The 12,898-nt window shown below is 37.2% G+C and overlaps 1 protein-coding gene across 2 annotated transcripts in view; it reads right to left on the bottom strand.

Annotated features, from left to right (window-relative positions):
- Nucleotides 1-9,313: 9,313 nt before the first annotated feature.
- Nucleotides 9,314-12,898, bottom strand: part of LOC107748656 (3-hydroxyisobutyrate dehydrogenase, mitochondrial-like) — an 18,398-nt gene continuing 14,813 nt past the window's right edge. For both annotated transcript variants that reach the window (XM_016563552.1, XM_016563553.1), the window contains exons 7-8: nucleotides 10,092-10,248; nucleotides 9,314-9,981 (exon numbers count right to left, since the gene is read on the bottom strand). In XM_016563552.1, the coding sequence (XP_016419038.1) occupies nucleotides 9,826-9,981; nucleotides 10,092-10,248 (313 nt within the window). In that variant the 3' untranslated portion in view covers nucleotides 9,314-9,825. The remainder of the gene's footprint in view (nucleotides 9,982-10,091; nucleotides 10,249-12,898) is intronic.

Raw genomic sequence — 12,898 nt, 5'->3', positions numbered from 1 at the left:
CTCACACGGTTCCGGGGGGGGGGTTTATGGGGGGTGGAACAAATGCCTTCTGTAGCGAATCGATGCGTTTTTGTAAGAAAAATATCCATATTCAAAACGTAATAATCACTTTAATGTAGCTTACACTCACTGTTGTACACTGGAAGCAGTTCCGGGCGGAACAGTGGGCGCAAGCTAGATTAAAGTGATTATTACGTTTTGAATATGGATATTTTTCTTACAAAAACACATCGATTCGCTACAGAAGGCCTTTATTCACCCCCGGAGCCGTGTGAGACACTTTTTTTTATAGATGGGCGCATTTTAATTAAGTGCTTTTGGACTGATGCATGCAACACACGCTGAGTGGCATGAAACAACTTGAAAGATCAAAGACAAAGATCAAAGGTTTGTAAACAAGGTTTGTAAACACCGAACAAGAGTTGTAAATGTGGGCGGCCATTTTTCTAATGCTCTGACGGTAGCAAATAGCCTACAATCGCAAACGATTTCGGAACGAGTGTTTATTTTCAAACAAATAACTTTTGGAAAGGAGAGGACGTTTTCACTTCTGAAATTACTGTTTATGTAACAAACTTTTCATTCAAAATAATTAAATTAAAAACAGATATGACATATGACACCAGCAATCAGAAAACATCAAGTTGTCACACGTTTAAAATCTTAATTAAATTACATGATTAATTAAATATTTATATTTTTTGTATGTTACTTTTAACTTATTTTGCTGTTTTATTAAGTTTTGTCATAATTGTTTTAGTATTTAAATTGAACTAAAAATACTGTTTAAAGTCAGCATAAAATGGAAATCTCTTTTAAATACATGTTATTGATCTTATTATAAATGATTCACCCATGCTTATTTATTTATTTAGACCATGTAATTTTTTATCAAAATTTCACTTCTGGTGAAAAGACATAGGCCTACTTCTCTCTGCGCATAAGCATATCTCCAACCATTTAGTGCACTTAACCCCTGCATCTTATGACTGCAAGATCATATAAAGATATGCATCCAGTTTCAATAATTTCTTTCCCTCGGATGTATGCCACAATACAGAAGAAAATATCTGCCCCTACGTTACATTGCAACTCTTATGGTTTCATTGCAACAAATTTCTTGGCTATTTGGGCATGTTGTGTGTTCAGTTCCTAGACACTTGATGACTAAATTTCTTTCACCATCTGGTCCATCTCGACCAAAAAAAAAAAAAGAGGCTTGAGATGATAAGGGTTTTAAGACCATGAGAAAAATACTTTCAGTCAAGTGTGTCCAAGTGTTTAACTGATATTGTATCTACACTTCATGTGTCATAATTTGCAGATATAGAACTTTTGCACCAGATTACAAAAGTAGATGCACAAGAATTTATTTTGTGTGTTAATGTGAACAGTTTGTTCAGAATGATAATGAGCTAATAATAATTTTTGGATTAAAATGTTTATGTGCAAGGAAATTTTTTGGGTATTTGTGTATGCTGTGTGTGTGTGTGTTTAGAAAAGGCACTGAGAGGGCACCCCCATGTCCATCTATTCTCTTTACCCTCTGACAGCCACACAGGAACTCACTGGCCTTTTTTATTCCAATCAAACCAATTCTATCTATATTTACTCCATCTGCCAGCCCAATGCTCCACTGACCTGCATGTGTGTGTGTGTGTGTGTGTGTGTAAGTGTGTGCTGCAGCTTTAATGGCACAGGGTCTCGCTGATAGATGAAGATTTAGCTCAGTGGATGAGAGTGCCGGATTAGGGCTGACATCGCGACTACGCTATCCCATCATTCCCTGTCCAGCACCGCATCCCAGAAGCCCCCAGCCAGTTCCACCCCATCGAGAGGGCATGATGGGGTGATGAATGATTGGAGCTGTGGGAGAAGGGAGAGAAAACCAGGGAAAGAATACACTGTGGCCACCTTTGTCCTCCGTATCTTTTCTTGCTGTTATTCGAAACACGCACACTTGCTACTGCTTTTGTTACCAGAGTTACCAGCTTTTCATTGGTTATCTATGCTAAAGAACAGTGGCTAATCCCCAGGTCCATTATCCACAGGCTCCTCCCATCTCTAAATGAGCCAATTGGGTGTTTATGTGTTTGTGTTGCTGTGATGAGGCTGAGTTGGCCGAGAAGCACTGCAAAGCTGAACAGCTAATCAATGGTGCTTTAGTGCTAAATCGCTTTCTCTCTCTTGCACACATTTTTCTACACCAACTCCCTTTCTCAGTTTCTCTAACTCTTGCCTTCTTACCTCGTTCAATTAACAGAGGCATGGATGAACTGCCAAGTCAATTGACCATGAAGCAAACATCAAGTGCAGCAGTAGAGGTATCGGAAACAGTTGTTCTTTGATTATGACATGATGGCTTTAAGAGCTTTATCTCCATAATGTGAATTCCGCTGTTAAAGTGACATGCTTAGGTGTATTGATTACGTTGTTATATTGCCTAATTTATACAACTTGATTGCCCTGGTTCATCCAACCCAATTAGTGTTGCCAAACAAGCCCTGAAGCAGTGTTTAGAGGCTGTCAAATTAAATTTTGAAACATAAAGAGGAAAAAAAATGAAGTAAATTTTGTCAGGAAGAAAAATTGAGGCCACTAGGGTACTATAACTGACACTACAATGTAAAGTATGATCTGAAAAAATGCAATATCATCGGCTGAGAGCATTTTAGCATCAGATATGTTTGCCTCTGAAGGTCCAAGGACCACATTAAGGTACACACAGCTGCACAAAACTCAAAAAATTGGAAACAAAAGCACTGGGAAATTTTAATAAACCTGTGCTAAGATGAGTTGCACTTGAATTTGGCCAAGGACTACTTGCGAGCAGTACACTGCTGTTAGCCTAGCCTGTGCTAACATAAATAAATGTACAAGAAACGCCCCGTGGGGTACAGTGTGCCATCAGCCCGTACACTACTGTCATCATTTACCAGGCCAGTCGTCTTGGGATCCGGCTGGCGATGGATTCTGATCACCCCGGGAACCAGCATGTGATGGATTCTGATTGGGTCGATGATCATTCTTCCAATAAGAGTAATTAATATAATGAAGACCCTCCAAGCACGTGCAGGAGCGGGTGATGAATATCGGTGCCCCGTCGCTCGTTACTCATACATGACATCATACAGAGAGAAAGCAAGACAGAGAGAGGGGAAAACATTCACATAATGCACAAAACAAGCACAGGCACGGAACAAAAAATGCTCAGGAAAGGCACAACACATTTATAATACAGCAAATTAAAAGAAAAAAGTGTCTTCCTGTAGATTTGTGCACCAGTGTATGAAAGGGCATGAAAAAATTAGCAATTTTGAACTGTTGAAGATCCGTTTTGGCTATTTGTAAATTGCTGTAGCTGCAGCCTTTAGCTTGCAGCATTAGCTTAAAAATTATACTATACTGTATTATTTTATCTAAAAAAAATTTATTATATCATTTTGCATGTACACATCTTTAGAGATACCACCGCTGTGTTGCCAAACACAAGACGCACCGGGTAGCACCAAGTGATGCAGTGTCTGAAATTACAGATTGTCATTTCAAGACACTGGAAATGAATCAAGGGCCCTTGATTCACAAGCCTGAACACCCCTCCCCACCTCCTACCCCTAGGGCACTTAGGCATGCATCTCTCTCTGTAGCCGCAGTTCTAGTTATTAGAGTATGATAATGAACACAGTGAAATGAACTGAGGGCTCACCACAGTGGAATCTAAATGAGTCTACATACATATACACTCACTGGGGAAAGGGCAATTAGTGTAGGCCTTTCTACCTGACCCCCATAACACACACACATACACAAGAAGACAGAGAGGGACCTCCCACTGCACAACATGAGTACATATGCAGATATGTCGTGGGATGTGACTAATTGGCTAATCTAGTGCCTCTCACACACTTAATCATCTTAAGCACTTTTAAAGGGCTGAGCAACAGGAACATAATGAGAGAAAACCACAGACTCCCAGTGGTGCACAATGTCTCATCCTCTTTCGTTCTGCTCTCTCTCTATTTTTCATCCGTTTTTTTTTTTTCAACCATTAATCAGCGATTCCTAAATGCAATGGTTAATCTGTAATTGTTTCCCATCTGTACATTACTGACAGGCTTGCTGTGGGATACTGTTTAAGTACTCTCCTTGTACATTCTTTAAATGCTATCCAAGCTCTGTTGTTGTTTTTTAAAAGGAGACTCTTAGTTCTGAACTGAGCAGGTGAGATACAGGAATACACTTTCCACAATCAGCCACAATCAAAACTAATAAGTATTAAAGGGGTCATATGATGCGATTTCAATTTGTCCTTTCTCTTTGGAGTGTTACAAGCTCTTGGTGCATAAAGAAGATCTGTAAAGTTGCAAAAACTAAAGTCTTAAATCCAAGGAGATATTCTTTATAAAAGTTAAGAGTCAACCACGCCTACCTAAAACGGCTCATTCTAACACGCCCCCACATATCTACATCACTATGTGGAAATATTAGCATAATGCCACCCAAATGTGCACGCAAAGAAAGAAGGCGTAACTTTTATTCTCGCTGTAGTATTGTTGTTGCAGCCGCCGCCATGTCGTGAAAGAAACAATAATGTACAGTATGTGGAAAATAATGTGTTTTTTGAACCTTAAACCGCATAAACACATTTCATTACACCAAATACACAAAATAATGTTCTTTTTAGCAACATCATATGACCCCTTTAATAGAGGTTTAATAAATAAAACTCTATTATAATATATTATATAATATATTATAATAAATACAGTTTTAATAGTCTGTATAGTCTGGAATTTAAATGCACAGACTCCCAAAAAAAGGGAGGAAGGGGGTTATTCTGAAATGTATGAATGCTCATTGAAACAGTCCATTACTTAGGACTTGTGATATTTCAGTTTTTCTTTTTTAATAAATCTGCAAAAATGTCAACAATTCTGTGTTTTTCTGTCAATATGGGGTGCTGTGTGTACATTAATGAGGAAAAAAAATTAACTTAAATGATTTTAGCAAATGGCTGCAATATAACAAAGAGTGAAAAATTTAAGGGGGTCTGAATACTTTCCGTACCCACTGTATATATATAAAAGCAATAGCAGTATTTTTTCAGAACACAAAACTTCCATCTGGCACCAGTTTTTATTATTATTTTTTTAATTAAAATATATATAATAAACCTACTAATTGTTTTATGTAAATTACAAATAAATGTAAGTTATAAATAAATTAAAAACAATATTTTTTTACCATAATGTACACACTGAGCAAAACATAAAACATTACATCAAAATATTACTGATTGTTTATCATTTTAAACCAATGATGCATCAAAAACTACTGTACACTGCAAAGTGTGCAAGATGAAAATAGTAACATTTAGTGACAATTGCCATAATAACACAAAAAAGCACAAGTGACAAGTTTATCTCAACTGGCCTGAAACTCACTTTTTACAATACTTTCAGCTGTAAAATACATGTATAAACAGTTCAGAAGTTTGGGTTGGCAATTTTTTTTTATGCTTTTGGAAAAAAAAAAAGTCTTATGCTAACCAAAGCTATATTTATTTGATGAAAACTACAGTAAAACAGTACTTTTGTTAAAATAACTTTTTTTTTTCTATTTTAATATTTTTTATATTTATATAAATTTATTTGTGTTACGGCAAAGCTGATTTTTCAGCCGACAATACATGTTTCTTCAGTGTCAAATGATCGTTCAGAAATCATTCTCATATGCCGATTGGCTGCACAAGAAACCTTTAATATTATCATTGCTGAAAACATTTGTGAGGTGCTTAATATTTTTGTTGAACTGTGAATTCTTTTCAGGATTCTTAGCTGAATAGAACGTTCAAAAACTGTATTTATTCTAAATAAAAATCTTTTGTAGTATTACACATGCTTTACTGTGCTTTTTAATGCGTCCTCATTGAAAAAACAACAACAATTTCTTTAAATAAATAAAATAAAAAATCTTATTGACCCCAAACAGTACTTTTATGTTTGCATGTCTAAGATGACTGGATGACGTCTTGATTGGCTGGGTGGGTTGAGATGCTTAAGATAGTTATGACGTCTGCAGTGGATGTAAGACCAGGCCCGTCTAAAGAGTCTGCTTGTCCATGTGTGTGAACGCACAGACGTCAGTGTGGGACGGTTTCACCGCTGCTCTCTTTACAGCTCCTTTCATGTCCTGTTAATGAGAAAACCGCAGCACCCAGCATTCCCCTTTTAAACGAGGAGAAATTAAAACCCAAATATGAATCACACTCAACATGGCTGACGCTCAAAAGTTGTAGATTTTCACCGAGGTCAGACTGGACAGCACATCGTCAGGGCGGCTACTTCCCAAAGGCCTCATTCCCAGTTTGGTTTATATAAGTAAAACCTATAAAACATCTTGGCTATAAGATAAATGCAAGGTAGATGGTTCTGTTTGAAACTATCAGAGGATTTCTGATGAGTGTAGTTCATGTTTTTAAAGTAGATGACAAAAACCCCCACTACCTTTCGAAAGTTCAACAATTTTTGTCTGAAAGAAAGTAATTCTGAATTCTTTCTATTTAGAAAGAGCTTACTACTTATTAAAGAATCCTGAGGAAAAATGTATCAGTTTTCATAAAAATATGAAGCAGCACAACAGTTTTCAACATTGATAATAATAAGAAATGTTGCTTGAGCAGCAAATCAGCATATTAGAATGATTTCTGAAGGATCATGTGACACTGAAGACTGGAATAATAATTGCTGAGAATTCAGCTTGGTCATCACAGGAATAAATTCCATTAAAAAATATACTAAAATAAAAAGGTTATTTTAAATTGTAATAATATTTCACAATATTACAGGTTTTATTGTATTTTTGGTGGGTGAGACTTACCAACCCCAAACTTTTAATTGGTAGTTTAATTACATTTTAATTTGTACAGAACGTCCCAACAGCATGGACTAGATGTTTGCACATTACTGATAAGTTCAAAGAAATACGGTGTGGACTATGAACTCTGTGATCTATTAGATCATGCAAGCCAGACATCTATTGCTCTTATAACTCTATGTAAACTAAATCAATACATCATCTTTTTAAAACATATAGTAGAGCATTACTATTCACTAAAACTCACCATCTATAACAGCTATAATGCCTGCATTTTCAGTTTAAAACGCGCTTACCCAGCTACAGTCTTGAAGCTCCCAGTTAACAACCGACAATCCCAGTTAAACAATTAGTGCACTTATAGTGTGTAGGACTGTCTGAGGCTACAGCCACATAACTGCACATCACGAGCATTGGTCATAAAATTAAGTCCTACAATTAAATGTTGAGGATAAGAGCGGTTTTAACAACCTCTGCGCTAGTTGAGACTGGGTTGGACTGTCTGAGGCTGTCTACGGACACAAACAGCACTGCCGGAATAATAAAAACACTCAAACGAAAGACCAAAAACACCATTAAAGAAAAGAGCCCACGGGTGATGCCTTGTTTTGTTGGCTTTCTGATTGTGATGATGGAAATAAAGGCCTCATTTGTAGAGCATGAGTGCGTGTGAGCATGTGGACAGAACAATGGAAAAAAAAAATGCAGACACCGGAGGACCGACATCAGGACAGTGAAGGGACTAATTCATTTCAGCATTAAAACATCACTACAACCTTACTTCTCCTTTGTAAACATCATATGCTAGAAGTAGTTGTTGTACGCTTGTAAATCTTTGATTTTCTTGTTATAGCTAATGTATGCTAACCTGGCTGAAGGTCCCTTGTCCTTACCTAACCCAGCCCAAACACACCAGCCCTTCAGTTAAACCGACATCAAACGCAAACGCAGCCATATTAAACATTCATATGAATTGGAGAAAGTTATATATAGCATTACATCAGAGAGGTAATGTTTGAATGTTAAAATAGTATCAGAATAATTGACAGACAAATATAAATAAGCCATTTGTAGGCTGATTTCCCTGAAAAACGACCTATAAATACTGCAGCTATCAAAACTTTGATCTTTTTGTTTGAGCATCCCGACCAACCCTACAAATGGGCGGGACTATCTTTTTCAGACCAAAAGCAGATGTTTAAAATTTTATTGGTGATGCAGATATGATATACTTCGCCTTAAAGAGATGACAGTTAATAACTCAATTAACTTCTTTATTGAGGACATAATATGAACAAGAACATTTTTGTATAGAAGACACACCATGATTCTTGAGCCATGGGCGAGTGTATGTGTCTAGCACACAGATGGCGTTGGTCTCTTCTTAGTGTGAGTCTAAACAGGACCTCTATAAAGTAGAGACAACTAACACTGCTCATTCTCAATACAGCACCATTACAAATATACATATGTGCATACACACCAGGACGACTTAAAGCCTTTTGATTAGTGGAAAAGAAACGAATAATAAGAGAAATTGTGGTCAGAATAAAAAAAAAACACTAAAAAAGACCGAGACGTCAGTGTATAAACTATTTAGTGTAAAACAGAGGTCAGTTTTAATGGAATAGTTCACCCAAAAAGAACATTTGCTGGAAATGTACACTCAAGCTATCCAAGGTGGAGATGAGTTTGTTTTTTTATTGAATCAGATTTGGAAAAATTTAGCATTACATCACTTGCTCACCAATGGATCTTCTGCAGTGAATGGGTGCCGTCAGAATGAGAGTCCAAACAGCTAATAAAAACACCACTATAAACCACAAATAATCCACACGACTCCAGTCGATCAGTTATTAAATTGTGAAGCGAAAAGCTGTGTGTACATTGTTTAAATAAACAAATCCATAATTAAGGCGTTTTTAAACTGCTAACTTTAAACTGTTGCTTCTGGCCAAAATACAAGTCCATAATCCATAATAATGCTTCCTCCAGTGAAAAAGTCATCCTGTGTTGTCTTTTCCACTGATATATTTGTTTAGAACAGTTTTTGCTTGTAAATAGTGTTTGATATTTCTCTCTTGATTCAGATTTTCAATGGAGAAAGCAAAATTATGGACATAGGACTCTTTTATTTTTAGCCAGGAGCAACGGTTTTAAGATAAAACCTCTTAATGGATTGATGTATTTGTTTGTTTCAAACTTAATGGATTTGTTTCAAACACAGCTCTTCACTTCACAAGATATTAATTGATAGACTGAAGTTGTGTGGATTACTTGTGGATTACTGTGATGTTTTTATCAGGTGTGTGGACTCTCATTCTGACGGCACCCATTCACTGCAGAGGATCCACTGGTGAGCAAGTGATGTAAAGCTAAATTTCTCCAAATCTGTTCCCATGAAAAAAACAAACTCATCTGCATCTTGGATGGCCTGAGGAATAGTAAATTTTCAGCATTTTTTTTATTTCTAGGTGAACTATTCTTTTAATGTAACTATTCCAGAAAAACAAGGGACCTACTACTTCTTTGTAAAATGTTTCACAGTTTCGATTCAGTTTAAGCACAACTGAAACAGATCAGGTATGTCATATGGATCCATAAACATTTCTAGCAGCATCTGATCAGGACCTAAAATCAATATTGGCTCAAATTACTGGCTCAAAGTGGAAAAGAATGACTGTAAACATTTGCAGGTAAATGTGTGAAGTAAGCAAGCTTGAGTAACAGTTTGAACCGGTCATAGTTAAAAACGACTCAAAGTTTTGAATGTCAAAATCTGGCAACAACCTAAGAGAGGCATCGGACTCTCAATGCTAGCTACACTCATTAGCTTCAACATACCTGTAACATCCCTTTGAAAATATACGCACATGCATATCAATAATAAACCAGCCAGTCATAATGTCCGTTTCTCACATAGAGTCAGGGTCACTTCCAAGGGACCTACTACACCCCCTCCTCTCGTAAAAACTGGAAGACGGAGGAAAAGTCTTTGTTAGAGTAGCCACGATCGCACATCGCACGGTAGATCTGGTGTGCCAAAGAACCAAGAGGAATTGCGGTCTGGGTACTGGTCGCCGTATCCTGAGCAAAACCAAGATCCTGAGAACACAACAGTTTTTTTTACAGTTTCGCCTTAAAATCATTTAGACTTGATGTCAATAAATAAATAAATGTGATCAAAAGAAAAAAAGAAGAATGCTTCCACTTACTTTAGCCATTAGCTTTGTGCCAAAGCCTCCCTGGTAGTTATTTGCTGAGGGCACTCCTTCCATGACACCTGGGACAGGGTTATACTTGTCACTGGACCAACATTGTCCTGAACTCATGTTCAGAATCTTCGCCAGCAGCTTTGGATCCAAACCCAGTCTGATCAAAAGAGAGAGAGACAGGTCAATGGACAGAGGTCAGACAGAGCGCTGACCTTTAGGCTCATGACCAGATCATCCCTAAGTGGAAAGCAGGCCTGGATAATACAGTATTGATATTTAACAGGAGCTGCAGTTCATCATTTTCCACTCTCCCGCTTGTTGTCCCCCACACAAATGTAGGGGTAATAAAACTCTGACACAAGCAGCTGTCTTATTAACTCGCCCCCACCAATCTGTCCCCCTATAAGAGAAACCAGGGTGATTTCAGTCCTGCATTTAAAGTAGATCTGAGTGAAATGGGCCTTGCTGCTTTACAAACTAATGTGCACCCAAATAACACAGTATAATAGAACAATACTGACAAGACAGCAAACACAACAGAAAGATTGTGACATTTTCTGAAGCAAGCTGCTGCCATTATGATAAGTGTATAGTTGCTAGGGCCTAATTAGGTGCTTGTTTAGTTTTTTAGTCAAAAGAGCTCACCTTTAAATCTTCTATTGAGGTGGGATACGGGTAAGGTTAGGGTTTAAGGGTGGGTTAAGGTGTAAGGGATGGGCCAACAGTGTAATTATAAATGTAATTACAGAAATTAATTACAGATGTAATTACATGCAGGTATTTAAAAAAAAACAAGTATGCACACAATAAGTGCAAATGGTTAATTTAAATGTAAGTGCATAGTAGTTAAGGCCACCTAATATAAAGTGGGACCCACTTTTGAATATATGAATTTTACTTAATTAGTAATATTTATTATATTACATAATTATATTAAATATGTTTTTGGGGAGTCACTAAACATGGCATTTTTAAATCTGAACTAGACTTGGCTTATGACAAAAGGTCAAACTATCTGAAAACACAAGACCTTTTCAAATAATAATAGTTTTGTTCATTTTTTTTTCTACAAAATATTCAGAAATTTTGTCAAACTATTTGATCAGGGGAGTAGTCAAGAATTACTTTCTTTTTCATCATGATATCAGGACAGTCGTCTCACCCTGACAATTTCTGATTTCATGCCCCCTAAAAAATCTAAATAAATGTTAAATTTACTAAGAAACTAAAACTATGCTTAAAGTAGAAAAACATTTAAATGGCATTTTTATTTATGAATAGCATTTCCCTTGTATATTAGAATAAATCAATAGCTAGAACAAAATAGTCACATTACTGACACCAACACCACTAATAAAAAACAAAAACGTCAACTAGCACTATTTGCTGAGACAAAAAAAAATTAGGTGGCAGTTGACAAAAAGCCATTTTGAAACAAAAGGAAGATGAAGAGAAGAGGGAAAAAGAGGGAAATCTGAGGATGATGTGTAACTGGACAAAAAGCTGCCGTCTCTTGCTTTAACAAGAACATAAATATGACCACATCAAGAGCGCCTTGACACACGCGTGTGCGTGTGCACTCACGCCGGAGCGGCAGCAGTGGTGAGACAGTAAAGTGTGCTTTTTAGCTTTTTTTTATGTCTATTAAACTATGATGAGTGTTTAAGGGCAGTTAAACAGTAACTCCACCTGTCTCTCATTCAGGGGGCCGCGCCTTCATATACACTCACACGCACCACGACTTTTATAAGTCTATGCAATAATTAAGAGACAAGGACACATGGCTGTGCATAAAAAGTCTTTCTTTCCCCTTTCTATTATTCCATCGGTCCATCCCACACTGTCTGTTTTTACAGACTGTTTTGGAAAATTTTATCTCAATAATGTGTGTGTGTTTGTGAGCGGCGCTGTCATTTGACAGTTGTTTTTGGGGGGTTTAATGTCTGTAAACAGCCCACTGACTGACCCCGTATCAATCTCCCGTTCTCTCTCGCTCCCTTACTTTCCCCCTTTATGTCTGTGTCTCTTGGGGACAACTGGTGACATATGTTCAACATCGTCCCCTCCTTCCCCCAGCTCACACACACACACACACACGTTCTGGGTCAGTGACTGAAAAGGTTACCGCCTCAACTGCAACCTGGCTTCTCTGCTACAACACAAATCACTCTCTCGGCACAAGAAACGAGTGTGTATGCGTGAAGGGGAGGCGCCTTCACTGTTAAAACGCTAAACGTCATTTTGTATAGCCCTCATTCTGCTCCTATGGATATTATCCAAACCATTTACACATCAAATTTACATGAAAGAGACACTTTCAAAGGATACTTGTGAAGATTTGGCTGATGAAATCGAGTGTGAAGTGTGTGCAGGTTAATACCACAGCAGCGAGGGAAAGGAAAACAGATGTGAGTCTAGTTAAACAGGATGAGTGAATTACAGTTAAAGAAAAAGGAAAGGAGGAAATAAACTAGGGGCGTTTGATGTTTGATCACTGAATTAGAACGGGGGCCCATTTTGTTAAAGACTTATGTTTATACACTATGCTTCTTGTTCTCATTTCATCTTCATCAAACCCTGGTGCTCTCGAGATTATAAACACATAGTCTTATAAGCAAACACACACAGGCCACAATTTTATTAATGTCTTTAAGAGGCAACAAACGAGTTTATTACCAAATGTCAATTATCTTTTTAAACATCTTGACACAGGCTGTGTGTGTGAGGGTGCTTGTGTGGTGGATGAACTTTCAAAGCCTCTCAATCGTATGTATGTTGCATCGTTAAAAAAAAAAAAAAAATCTGGC

The sequence above is a fragment of the Sinocyclocheilus rhinocerous genome, unplaced genomic scaffold, assembly GCF_001515625.1.
Source record: "Sinocyclocheilus rhinocerous isolate Xijiao unplaced genomic scaffold, SAMN03320098_v1.1 scaffold499, whole genome shotgun sequence".
In the NCBI taxonomy this organism is placed as follows: domain Eukaryota; kingdom Metazoa; phylum Chordata; class Actinopteri; order Cypriniformes; family Cyprinidae; genus Sinocyclocheilus; species Sinocyclocheilus rhinocerous.
Note: the sequence above shows the minus strand (reverse complement) of the source record. Positions and strands in the feature narration are given on the sequence as shown.